This window comes from Pygoscelis adeliae, unplaced genomic scaffold, assembly GCF_000699105.1.
Source record: "Pygoscelis adeliae isolate BGI_AS28 unplaced genomic scaffold, ASM69910v1 Scaffold60, whole genome shotgun sequence".
Lineage (NCBI taxonomy): Eukaryota > Metazoa > Chordata > Aves > Sphenisciformes > Spheniscidae > Pygoscelis > Pygoscelis adeliae.
This window is the reverse complement of record NW_008823954.1, coordinates 1,383,423-1,397,435: the sequence shown is the minus strand read 5'-3', so window position 1 is coordinate 1,397,435 and position 14,013 is coordinate 1,383,423. Positions and strand designations below refer to the sequence as shown.

The window sequence follows — 14,013 nt, the reverse complement described above, 5'->3', positions numbered from 1 at the left end:
GGCTGGCAAAAGCCCTGCCGGGGCTGCACAGGCGGCGGCCGAGCTCGCCTGTGCCAGCCTTCCTGCTGCCTTTTTCCACAGTCAAGCTGGGCCACGCCGAGTGGGCACCGGCAGCACCCCGCTTGCCCTGCTTGTGGGCCACCGCGCTGGGTTTAGGTATTGAGGTTAGGATTAACCGGGAGGGAAACACAAAGGGTTTGAAAGGCCTCCCTTTCCCCATGAGCAGCCCTGCCTGTCGTGCACGCATACCCTGAAGCCTCAAGATGCCAGTGACTCTGGGCAGGGGGGAGCGATGTGCCCCTCTGTGAGCTGCAGCAAGCGAACACACAACCATGCCATGGCTGCACGGACAGGACAGCTGGTCCCATACGTGACAGCTCGTCGTTGCCGAGAAGGGATGTGCAGCAAGTCCCCAAACCTCATGTCCGGCAGTAGGCCTGCAGTCTTGTAGCTTGGTGAAGCCAGCCTTACCTTGAGGGTGAGAAGGATTTGGAAATGGCACCTTTTGCTGGGCTGCGGCAGTGTCCCAAGCAGGACACTGGAGCACCCATTGCTTGCTGGATTGAGGCAGTACGTGAATCTAGGAGAATGTGAGGAGGCTACTTCTCCTCAAATTATGTATTTTACATTTATAGATAGCATATAAAGCCTTAGGAGCAAACAAGCAGCCAGCAGGATAAAATGAATGCATTGGCTGACTAATGACAAAGACTGAAGCTGGCTGAAGCAGCTGCCATTTGGGAGCCACAGGCAACCTTCTCAGGCAATGAGTAGGTTGAGAAGCACTGCGGCATGGGGTGCACCTGCAGCACAAAGTCTGGAGCGGGGCAGTGCAGGTGCGTGGCCTATTGCCGCCATGCTGACACCAGGGAACACGCACACGGATCTGGCTCAAAGGCTTGCTGCTCCGGGGCTCAACCAGGGCTGGGGTGCTGAGCCTGCTCTCACAAGCTGGAAGCAAATTTCAGGATTAAAGCATTCAAGAGCCAGTTTTGACCATAAACTTGTGATCAAGCACAAGAGGGAAAAGATACTTGAACTCATCTCTTGCCACATCTGGAATACTGCCAGCACCTTTTGTGTCTACTCCGCCTAGCTACTTCCCAAGCCAGCCTCTTCTGCCACCTACCCTTTCCAGAGGGTAGGAAGGCTGGTACCATGTTGCCCTTTTGCAATTACCTAAACTGCCAACTTCTGGCTTGACTCCCTCACAGTCAGTTTGCTCCCAGTTTCCTTCCACTGCCCTCTCACCCCTCAGAAGCCTGCTCAGGTCTCATGTGCAGCACCGAGCTCCCTTCCCACCTCCTGTCCCAGCATCAAGGCTGGACATCTGGGGCAGGGCAGAAGACAGACTCTTGCTCCAAGGCCTCTACACAACAGCATCTCTGGCCCCTCTGCCGCTTCCAGGGCAGGCAAGGGGCTCCAGCGTCATGCTGTAGGAAAAGGCTACGCGGGCTGGTGGGTCTGGTATATACACAGGGTCTCCAGCAAGGTTTCACCCACATCTATGAGCTGAGATTCCCACCCTATTGCAGGTCCTGCTACTTCCCCAGGCGCCACAGTAGGCTGCCTCCCAGCTTTGCACGTCAGCAGAGAAGGTGTTAGCCTGCTCTTCAGTCGCCTCCATTCCTTCTTGCTTGAACAGTCACACAGGGCTATGATGCCATGGGATGCCTGAAGGGGAATTCAGGGGCAAGCGGAAGTTGAAACCACTTTTGCAACCTGGTCACCCTACAGATTTAGCCTCTCAAAGCCCAACAGTCTTCCCAGCTGTAAGAGAATTGTATCACTTGAAAGACATGAGACACTTAAAAATGCTTTCTCAATGGTCACATCTAGCCAACAACCACAACCAAAAGCAAGTAAAAACCCAGAAGAGCTTGGTGGATGCAGCTCTTGCACATTTCTCAACCAAGGCATTCCAGTTGCCGCTACAGAGTGCTACAAACCAAACAGGAGCCAGATCCTTCCCCCTCTCTTTTGTGGATCTGGTGTAGCCAGGAGGAGCAAAAATGATTTCAAATGCCTTTGAAGTCCTGAGGTCAGCAGATCCCCCCAACACACAGCAGGAAGAAGGTTGAGTAAGAGGTTGCCATTTTTTCCATTGCCATCTTTCAGATCACTAATGGTGCAAAATTTCCTGAAGGAAACTAGTAACATAACGTGCAGAGTTAGCACATTTATAAACTCGCTCCCCACCCACCCAAGAGGACATACAAGCTCCCTGAAAAGAAGGCACTGTATAATAAACAGTTGTGCTGCTGCCAGCTGCCGTCACAACAGGAAAAAGATAACATAGAATCAGTGGAGGATATTTGGTAAGGTCACGTAACACCAGAAGGATACATCCAACACATCCTTATATCTACTCAGTTTCTACTGCGATTCCTTGTTTTGGCCATGTTAAGTCCTTGGCCTTCAGTACATGGTACAGGTCGGGCCCCTCCCTCTAAATAGGTAGGCTTTTAGCTTTCATACACAAGTTGCCTGCGTCACTAATCATGCCACGGCTCTGGAATTTAGCCAGAGAAAACCAATTAATTGACACTTCATTTCTTCCTTCTGCAAAACCATATGAATTTATTTCTTTATCCACTATGGTAGGTTGCAGGTAGTCATCTTCATACATATGTTTCAAAATTATACTGCTGAATGACCAGATGAGATGCCAACCCAGTCTTCATAAATCTTGTAGCGCCTGGACTAGATACCTCTTCTTCAAATGTCAGGAAATGGTCATCGAGTGTCCACGTAGATGAGAGCCCTATCTGCAGAGTTGGGTGAGAAATCCTATCTTTCCCCCCTTCTTCCCGTTTAGAATTTTATTTCCTTGCTACCACCCCCCATCGCTAATCATACAAGATACCTTTTACAACAGCAAAGAACCAACAAAGTCTGCCTTCCTGCAGTTTCTAGATATGGTAAAATACTCCAGATGAGATCACTGGTGTTTTAGCTTATTTTCCTCGAGAGCATGCATCTCAGGTAGAAATATCATGGACTGTAAGAAGCAAGAGAAAGTGAACACAGCCTTCTCTGGAAGCTGTCCTTTCCAGCCTGATGCAGCGAATATATAGAAGATACACATTTCTTACCAGGTTGATCTTCACCTACCAGCTCTTGAAAAAAACAAAACCAACCAACCAAACAAAATCCCTAAAACAAAACAAACCACCAACTAACCAAGGTTTAGGTCAAAAAAAAATGGAAAGGCATGGAGAAAGCTGTCCTCATGGTCAAAACTTACTTACTCTAAACTTTACTTCTTCCCATGAAAGAAACTAAATTCTGATTATTTTGTGGATGTTGTCAGCCCCAAAGTAACAGACAAAGCAAGGTCCGAGTGTCTGTGGCTGACTACTAGTTGTCAGGATTTCTCCCCCTACCTGAAAGAGCTCAACCTAGAGTCACTACAAGACAAATGCAAAACCTTGCGAAGTTTTTGAAATCAATTAATCCAGAAAATAAAAGCATGGAATTGTATACCTGTTACCAGCACACCTAACAGTTAACACATGGGAAATGCACAGCAAGAGCCTAATCCTGAAAGGCGAACAGCTGCTTTCATGTCTACCAACTTCAATGCAAATTGCAGGTGTAATACTAGCAGTTGAGGTGTACAGCACACAGTACGCTATCTAGAGAACAAAATTACTGGATCTCGGTGTAGTGGAATATACATTTTATTTCTTAAAAAGGAAGGGTACTAACAGAATTTAATACAGTCAAAATTTTACATTTTAAACAAAAGCTTTTCTTTTTCTTAAAAACCAGTTACGAGCAGAGAGGTGAGAGGATTTAAACTACTCACAAAATCCAAGCTGAAGACTTTGAGAATTCAAATCTGTGGTTTATACATTTAAAAAAGTGTAATAAATGGAAATATAAAATAATACCAACTCTGCAACAGTGAAATGCCCTTTCCTCATTAGATTGCTGTTGAAGCACCTTTATTTTCACCCATCAGCTGCCAGGAGTGTGTAGGTTTATGTACAAAATAAGCAGTTTGGGACAAAAGATTCATATATAAATTAAAACCATTTATGGCAATACAGTTTTACCCAGCCGCTTTACAAGCTTTATTATCTCTTTCATTTCTATAGAATCTTTCAGTCAGGATGATCTCAAATGCACTTGATGGACTGCTTCAAAAAGCAGCTACATTTACAGGAATTATATAGACAACCTCAAGGAGTAGACATCCAAGAGATTAAAGAACTTAACATGCAGTAAAACTAAGATCAGATTTGTATCTTATATAAATACTGTGCAGATTTATCATCCATCCCACTGAATGAATGGGACAGATCAGTGTCACATCTGAAGCCAAAAAAAAAAAACTTCAATCCAAGAGGCAACATAATTTCAGGCCAAATATAGCAGATAGGAGTTCCCTCCAACTATTTAGTTAAAAACTGTATGTCTCTGAAAAAGCTTTACAGGAGCAGAATTTTCTGAATAACTCACACATATGCTTAGCTGTTTCATAGTTATTTTACAGCCTAGAGACACTGAGAGGGGAGGGGAAAAAAGAAGGAAAAAAAGATGCCACCATCTCTGCCCACTACAAAAGATGTTGTGGCTTTGTCATTTATGGAACACTGCAGACGCAGCTGTTGGCAGAGAGGAGGCTGCTCCAGTATGGCATTAAAGACAAAGAAATTACATTATGGCTAGAGAAAGTGTCATCACAGGCTAATCTCTCTAGATGAAGGCTGATGGATCAATCTCACCTCCTCCTCAAAACCCAAGCATTCGTATTTCATAATTCTCACTCCACTGTTTTTTTCTCTTTTAACACGAGATAGAAAAGGTCATGAAAGCTGATGAAAGTTCCAGCTGTGCAGCATCCAGTGAACATGTACTCAGCAAAATCTCAAGTCATTAATCACTTTCTCTCTCTCCACAGCACAACAGGATACCTGTGTCATCTATGTACATAAAAGAACTGATAAAGATGTAGACTATCTAGGTTACAAATGAGCTTCAGTGACAGTCACCCACTGTTTCATTGCAACTTGCTGCAGTCTGGCTGAAGGGTGAAGACAGATCTGTTTGAGCCAAAAGAGAGTATCGTTTTAAAAAAAAAAAAAGCCACAAACTTTAATTTTCCTCAATCACTAAGCTTTACAAATAATTTAATATTGCCACTTTCCAAATACTGCTCAAAAACAACAAATCAACTTTCCAGCTAATGGGATGGGAAGAGTACAATTATGAATGTCATCAGTGACTACTGGTAAAGACAGACTGGAAGAGAATCAATTCCCTCAAATTCTCAGTTTCTCTGCTTAAGTAGCTCATCATTATTTTTTAAAACATTTTTTGTTGATAGAAAGCGTCACAACTAGACTAGAATTCCACAACATCAACCTTTGTTTTGATTTCTGTAGTTCTCTATGAAAAAAATAATCCCAAATCAAGCTACATGAAGCATTAACAATATTCAGATATTACAATGGAAGCACTTATTTATTACTTCATAGAACAGATTAGTTTTAAAAGTGTATTTACATGTTCTAAGTTATACAAAATACAGTATTCCAATAATCATGTTAATCACCATATTTCAGACAACTTCACATAAAAGTGCAGAGGATGCATCCATCCATGATCCTGGCCGGTAGCAAGCGGTCACCCGCAGCGTGACAGATGAGAGCTGCTATTGTGCCCCCTCAGGAAAACAAATCCCACCATACCTTCTCACCAAGACATAGCTGCAGATCTAAGAAAACATTCAGGCAGGTACACGAGCAAAGTTTGTTGAGACCCACAGACCAAAATCACATGCCTTAATTTACTAGACATATGTGAAGTTTTTTTTTTGTTTGTTTTTGTTTTGTTTTTTTAAACAGACATTGTACAGCAAAGGGCTTCCGCTCATGCCTTAGTTGGGAAAATGAAGTAACAAGGGTTTTGGCTATGTAACAGGCACCCAAATTACACTTCATACCAACAGCCTTGTAACTACAACTGATCACGTGTTAAGGACACAATTCTGCATCTGACTGCCTGGGCAGAGCTTCACATTCAAGAACAGATCCTGTGAAGTCCACATGGTTCTCTACAGATACAGGGCTCATCCCATGCAGAAATGACAGCAGAATTGAGGCCTTAAAATATTGCGGCCTCAGATAGTAATTTCCTCACGACACAGCACTATCAGTTCACACCGGCAGGTCAAGTCCCAGTGCAACAGTGCACTTAGTTAAAGCAATAGCTATTTTTTCATGCCTTTCTGCAGACACCCTCCTCCCTATCTGTATATTCCTTTCACTTTCTTCTGGACTGTGGAAATGAGATCAAGAAAAGGAGATTCCCAAAACCTAAACAAGTACATATCTTCTGTATGATGCTAAACTGAGGGGATCCAAATTGTCCTATAATTGTAAACAGTGAGGTTTCAGTTTTAGCAATCCGGCTCAGGTCATGCTCTTGCATTACTCTTCTTTTCCTGCTTTCATTCTTTACTCTCCTTGCCAAGTATCTGTATGTTTATCTATACATGCATCTTCCTCAAAGGATTCCCTTTCTCCTGTAGCTGCTTGAACTTATAAGTTTGCGTTCCAAAAGTGACTCAACTAGGCGATAGCACGCTATCAAACTAACAAATTACATTCTATATGACAAATTTGCATTATCATGAATTAAATCATTGCAATTTCTCAATTAGCGTTATGTTAGCATCTCCACAGAAGTTTAGTTAAGCCTATTCTTTCTACCTTTTCCCCAGTCTTTCACTGCGAGTTTATCTATCTTCACCACGTTACAGTGGCAGATATACAGGTCAGAGTAAGTATCTGAAAATCTAGAAAGCCAGCCAGTGTCTTGTAGTGCTGCAAAGGCAAAACACTAGCATTAACAAGTGGTTTATGCTGTTTATGGATTTAGATGTAGGTTGCCAAAAATATGAGATTTATGCATTAAGACAAATTTGCTTTTCTCATCTTGTACTTAGCAGCTAAAGCCGTAAGGGTGAACAAAAGCCTATCTGGATTTTACAAAGATCCGAGATACCTCCACTCTCACTATAAAGGAAGGCATCTGATCACAAGGAACAAAGCCCTGTTATGCTGAGAAGGCTTACAAAGCTGAAGCAACAATATTCTCTTCTGTGCAAGTCCATTATTTCTGCTGTCTACACAAAAATATTTTTCCACACAAGTGGTTTTATTACAGTATTCCCAAAGCTGCTGGCCTTCCACTGCACCTCCCAACTTGAAATGAATTTGGTGCAACTAGTAGCAGTCCTGCAGATAATGCTGAAAGTGATTTCTACAGCTAGAACACCTTGGGCTTTCAAGCAACACAGCAGGGAAATGAAGAATTGTCAGAAAAGAAAGAAAATATTACTAGAAGTACTGCAAAAAGCTACATTTAACTGTTTTTTTTTTTAAAAAAAAAAAACAACCCACATTTCTTATCCCAGCACAAGTTTATAGCACACTACTTTTTCCACCCTGTCCATGCAGGGAAAAAAAAAAAAATAGAAGTCATATTATCTGAATATAAAAACTATCACTAACTGTGTAAATGAACAAGTGATAGGACCAGTTTACCAACATTACACCTGCAATCTGAGATATATCCACCTGATCCCAGCACAGAATGTTCTAGAGTAAAGCAAAGACACCCATGACTCCAGTGCTTGCTAAAACTTTGTGATAACCATGCGAGAGTAAAGACTTTTTCCTGTGGGAGTTAATGAGATCTTTGTTACTGGTTTCAGTGGGAGCAGATCTTGGCAACAGGTGAAAGATTAAGCTTCTAGGGAATTTTTAAATACAAAAATGCATTATTATAAGGAGATAGAACTATGTGTAGATTAGAAGACCATGTATGAAAGCAATACTGTATTAAATGTTGCGCATCACTTATTCAAAGTCTGTCTCTTCCGTAGAATAAGACAACACTCATTGCCCACAAATCTCATCAACAGTTCATGTATTTTCAAAGTTAATACTGTGAAATGGCCGTTTGGTGTCAATCCACTTCCTAATGAATGTACAGCTGTGTCAAAAACTGCTCCCTTTACTGGCAGTCCCTGCAGTGATGCTGAAAGGTGCACTCCCTTTATTCTCTCCCCTTGGAGATGGTCCCTTTATGGCTGGAATGGGGTACATTGGCATCAGGCATACTTATGGCCTCTACAGTGTATGTTCCAAGGTTAGAGAATTTCAGACTCTAACAGAGTCAATTCAGCATCTTTTAATGTTCAAACTGAGCTAAAAGAATATTGGTCTTATGACCACTATGAAAACGTACCCAAGTTATCACTTACAGATAGGATTGTCATCCTAGTCAAAGAAACAAGATTATATATAGTTAATTGTTCTGAGAGGAGCAGAGAGCTCTGAAGCAGTAAGCTTAACTTCCTGAGACCGCAAAAACTGAGAAAGGAATTCAGCATTGCACATAATTTTTTGTCTGGCAATACCTACACTCCTTTAAATAGTTACTACCTTCTCATCTATCTTTGAAGATGTTGCTTCTTAACAAAAAAATTCTCCAACTACAAAAGTTAAGCTGCACTCACCCTCAAGTGCAATTTTCCAGTTTTGCAACCCGTAGACATATGAATCACAGAATGTGCAAATTTGCACCGTCCTACAGGGAAGCACAAGAGTTTGCTAACAGTCTTCTCTGAAAGAAAGATCTAGTGAACATTCACTGTTAGTTTCCATTGTGTAAGCTTTTAATACAACAGAAAAAGCTAACAGAATTGCATACTATTCTCACCGACTGAATATTTTGCTGTTAAAATAGCATGACATACTGAAAAACCAAATCCTGTATACAATATGTAAATATTTAAAAGATATTCCTAAAGCAGTAAGACATCAAGACCCAAATGAAGGACTAGCAACTCCTTGCCCAGTTACAATACCCTTTAGCTTTGTGATTTAAGCAGGAAGCATGACTTTCAAGAGCAGCCATTCAAGCTAAGTGAAAATTTAGAAATTATAAATGCAAAAAGAGTTGCTACATTTACATGCTGTCAGGGTTGTTTGTTTGGGTTTTTGGGGTTTTTTTTTTTGTCTTTTTTTTTTTTTTAAATCCATGGTTTGGCCTTTATCACCAAAATAAAACAACAAAAAACAGCACATACCAAAAATATCAAATATCAGTCCAAATCACCAATACTTGATACAGATAGAGATATATGCTGACATTTCAGCAACATGGAGCTAAACTATTCATCTGTTTGAAGAGAATACCTCAAGATTATCTCAGAGCTTTAGAATCCCAAATTATAATAATACACTCATAATTATACTTTTGTAACCAGCAAAAAAGTTAAGAGCACTTTCTTGACTTCAGAACATGGTCCATTAAAAATAATAGGTCAATAACTGCATTTAACATATATGGTCTTTACAAAGGTTATGCCTTCAAAAAACTGGTTATGAATTCTAGGTTTTGAGATTTTTATTGTTTTTTTTTTTTTAAATGAAGTTTACAACATTAGCTGCTGCTTTGCACCTTTTTCTCTTTGCCTTTTTGCTCTGAAACTAGGGGTGGAATCTCTTGGGTAAATGCAAAGTCAAAATACTTGTTCAACATGATAGTGTCGAGCTTTGCTGGTAACTAGTTGTGCCTCGTAATTTTGGCACTTGTGCTTCTGAAAGCTTTCAAGATTATTTTTCTTGAGGTGTATGCTGTTTATCAATCTCCAGGCATGAATACACTACTGTCTTACAAGATCCATTCTGGCTACAAGCATGGCCCTCTGCTACTTTCCCAGAAATTAAGTACTCTTTTTCTTCCCACACAAATTTCGCTCTTAAGCTTCCTCAATATAAGAGTAGATTCTTGTTATGCTGATGAAACTCTTACAAAGGAACTTCCACCTACTTCTTCCATCTTCTACACACAATAAACATCCCTGCAATCTGTCCAAGATTTCATCTACTCACCCACACCAGCACAAGGGTCTTGATACTTAAGCTGCCCATTGTAACTGTGGGAAATCACTGGCTGTTTCTGTTTTATAAAACAGATGAACAAAGTACTCTTTCGCCACCACAGTTCTCATGTAGTCAAGAGACAGAAAATTGTAATATGGCAGCTTATAGCCATTGTTTTGCTGGAGCTAATACTCATTTGGTAGTTTCAGACTGCCAAAAGACATGGGGATCAGCAGCTCAGACTAGCACCTTTTCCATGATTGCTAAATTGTTAGCAGAAGAATAGATCTTGTTTCAGCAAGATACCATAAAAGAAAGTGAGCCTCATAAAAGAAACAAAGGAAAAGGCAGGTTACAGCAGTGTAGCCGTGGAGCAGGAAAGCAACCAAAGTGTTTTACCATTACATGGGTCATTTGATAGAGATTTATTACTACTCTTTGTATGGCACGCTGTGGTGCTTTCTGGTTTGTTTCAATACATCTGCTGTACTTTTCTGCACTGGAAGTCTCACACATCACAGACTGCTGTTTTCCTGGTGTCCTTCAATTCTGCACTCACAGTACTCCACAAGATGCTACACTGTACCAGAAGTGAGCTGCAGTATTAAATAAAATTCATTGTACTGCAGGGAAAAGTCTTAAGATATAGCAGTTCTTAATATATACAGACACTTTCATTTAAAACTCCCTATTTTCTTCCTATTTTGTGCCAAAACAAGGAGTCACTATTCACACAGGCTGTCAACAGACTTTGAGACATGAACTTCGAGTGTCTTGACAAAACCCCAACAAGTAAGCTTATTGTAGTTCATAGTTACAGTGAGAAAGACAGATAAGAAAGCCATATACAGAATTAAGGAGACTTTGCACTTTTCATCATGCCCAGCCCTGGGTAGTTCAGATGGGGTACTTGCAGGCAAGCAGGCAGGCAGGGTCATCATCAGTTGTTTGTGTTGGGACACCTCATAGATTTCACTGCTCACTCTGAAGACTGGCGATTCATGTGTGCTTTTTAGTTTCTTTGTTTTTAAAAGTCTTTAAAGTTGCATCACTCGGAATCAGATAAGTCACTTTAAACAAAGCAAAGTGTTAAGTGTGACAATTTATTTATAACATACTTCCCACCATCACCACCACACACCACCCTGTGAAAGAAAAACCCCTGCTGAAAGGGTGACAATTTTTAGTATGTCTGAAAGTAATTAGACCAACACTTCATGAAGAGACACTCTACAAATTAAGAGCATAACAGAGGGGGAGATAGTTCAAAGCATACATTTACTTTAAGTGTTCTGGATGAGCCTGCTTCTCCACTTCCTTAAGAAGTCAACACACAATTGGTCTAAACTCATACCAATTTCCACACTACATTTAAAAGACAAGCTAGGCATGAAGTCTTTAGTATAGAAAAGAAACCCCAATGCTTTTTTAATATACTTTTCAGATTTCAACAGGGGAACTGGCAACTGACCTAAACATCTTCTATCCCACATTTACTCCCTAATATAAATATTAGGGAAGTATAGCCTAGGAGTTCTGACACAGCCACTATCTTAAGATAGCTTCTCTTGTTAAGAGGACTTCTAGACATATACTTTTGTTAAAGCTTCTGGTTCTTGCAGCTGTAGGTCATGTAGAAGGTCCCAACATCACACATAACATTTTTCTTTTAACACCACGTACTGTTGAAGCAGCGCTTGGTGCTGAGAATGGATTACTTCCAAGAGGGCAAGTCTTGTGTGCTAATTTTCTAACAGGAAACATGCTGGAGAGAGAACCAGCAGGCATGGAGAGACCAGATATGCTGCTACACAGGAGATAGTGAGGTAAACTGTTCATTTTTAGAGTGGGTGTAGCTTGTTCCTCAGAGTGTTCACAAGGCAAAGGATCAAAACTCCTTCTCAAGCTCTTGTACAACAGGTAAGGTGCAGTAAAGTAACAGTGGCTTGTTTGTCTGTTTCTTAAAAAAAAAAAAAAAAAAAAGCAAAACCTTCTTCCAGAGCATAAGGTACTGGCAATTCCTTAACAGGTGGGCCTCAAGGTTCAGCCTAACAAGCCAGACCTCTTTTTCTAAATCTCCCTTACTTCTCAGTTAAGTGTAACATACTGCTTTATCAGCAGTTCAAGAAGGAAGTCCCTCTAAGGAAAAAAAGAAGGGGTGGTGGTAGAAATACAGCCTAAAACCCACAGCAAATTATCTGTCCATATCTGTAAAGTGAGAGATCCCCTACTGTTCTCTCTCCTTGGTTTCTGAAAGTTATCCAGGATTAGAACCTACCAAGATGTTTGAGCAGTATTTTTATCAACACTGCACTAACTCTGGTCTGCATAACACTTGTGCATTAACCTCGAGATATCTGTTTTTACAAAAGATTGAATATTTTCCTCTCTTCCTGTCCTAAAGGTTCCCCTATTCCTCTTCAACAGGAACAGAGTTCTATACAATAGGTACTTTCTAGTGCCTCTGAATGGGAGAGGAAATAATTCCATGATGCTGCCCAGCAACATCTACTTATATCTTAAAATTATGTTTTACAATTTGACTTGGGGGGGAGGGGCGGGGTCGTGGAGAGGGAGAAAAGGGCAGGAGTTTAAAAAAAAAAAAAAAAGAACCACACCAAGGAGAGTCTCCTAGGCTCTTTCTCCACTTAAAATTGAGATTAGAACAGATAGCAAAAGCCCTGTCCAGTCAGGAGGGATCCACATCTATTCCTCCAGACAGGTGAATCTGTTCTACTGTATGACATCAGAAAATAGTCTATCAGTGTTAAAACCAAAAAGCTGTAAATATGGACACTAAGATTTTGGGCAACACAATGATCAGGAAAGGGCCTGAACAAGTTGTGCACAGAAAGAGGGTTTGGGTTTTTGTTTTTTTGTGTGTAGATGCAAAATGGGAAAGCCTCCACAAACTTTATTTCTGGGAGTCTCTACAGAGGGCAGAGAAGTCTAAGAGGCTAAAACAAGGAGCCCTAACAAGGAAAAGGGGTGTGCTTACAAGGGTCCGTATCTGGTCTCGTATTTAGAAACAATGTTCTTGCATCGTCCCACTTCCTTGCGCAGCTCTGCAACCTCCGTCCTCAGGGCCGTATTCTCTTTCTCAAGAAAGGCTGCCCGAATTGTGATCTGATTCTCCTTTAATCGCCGAGCATCACGGGAACGCTTTGCTGCCACATTGTTCTTCTTTCGCCTTGTCCAATATTTTTCATCCTGTAGCAAAAAAGGAAAAAAAAAAAAAAGATGCCAACCCGACAACTATATCAAGTAGACACCTCTATTGTATAATGACATTCACACTGACTGCTACATTGAAGAATCTCCTTCATTGGTTTGCAGAGCTCAGACACCAAAATGCAGGCAACACGTACTGTAGGATTTCATCCTTACACGAGTCTTCTTTTAGGATAAACCAAGTGCACTGCTAGAACTAGGGAGATTAAGAGACTTGGCTACTAAGAAGCTGTCCAGCTGAAATGCTCGCTTTACTTTGTTTCAATTCGGGCATGAACTTCCACAGAAAACAACCTGTTCTGTTGTCTGGGCTGCTTAAAGCTGGATCAGACATAACGCTGGGCAAATATATACAATGGCCTTCAAAAGTGCAGTTGATGAGGATGTGACTTGACAGTTCTTCTTCTAATTTCTGTGTATAGCATGGTAAGTTGCTCCTGCACAGTAATTATCTCATGATACCAAACCAGCAAAACAGCAGTTGACTTGCCAATTCTATTCTTGGCAGTGCTTCTGCCCAATCATGTAGGTATAACGCATTAGCTTTGTATGTCAAAATGTTTGGGCAAAGAGTCGGAAACTTTGATCAAGGCCTATAGAAGTTTGCAGCAATAAATCTGTTACCTTTTGCTCATCTGGGACAAAAACCTTCTTGGCTTTTTTAATCATTGGTTGTGGTTTCAGGTCCTCTTCAGTAAACTTGTGCTTGCGAGGATTGAAGAGCTCACCACCAGGCACGCTGGACAGCACTAAGTCAGCAGGGTCAGGGTTAAAATTCACCTCAACTTCTACGCAGTCAGGATCAATGGGGCTGGGAGTATTTCTCTCATTTTGTGGTGGGGACTCTGGCAACAACAGGAGAAGTTACAATACA

The 14,013-nt window shown here is 41.1% G+C and overlaps 1 protein-coding gene across 4 annotated transcripts in view; it reads right to left on the bottom strand.

Annotated features, from left to right (window-relative positions):
- Positions 1-9,061: 9,061 nt before the first annotated feature.
- Positions 9,062-14,013, bottom strand: part of TEF (thyrotrophic embryonic factor) — an 18,012-nt gene continuing 13,060 nt past the window's right edge. For 3 of the 4 annotated variants that reach the window (XM_009321918.1, XM_009321934.1, XM_009321942.1), the window contains exons 3-5: positions 13,764-13,984; positions 12,907-13,118; positions 9,062-10,978 (exon numbers count right to left, since the gene is read on the bottom strand). In XM_009321918.1, the coding sequence (XP_009320193.1) occupies positions 10,957-10,978; positions 12,907-13,118; positions 13,764-13,984 (455 nt within the window). In that variant the 3' untranslated portion in view covers positions 9,062-10,956. Of the gene's footprint in view, positions 10,979-12,806; positions 13,119-13,763; positions 13,985-14,013 lie in introns of those variants that run through there. The other variant, XM_009321926.1, reaches the window with a different exon arrangement.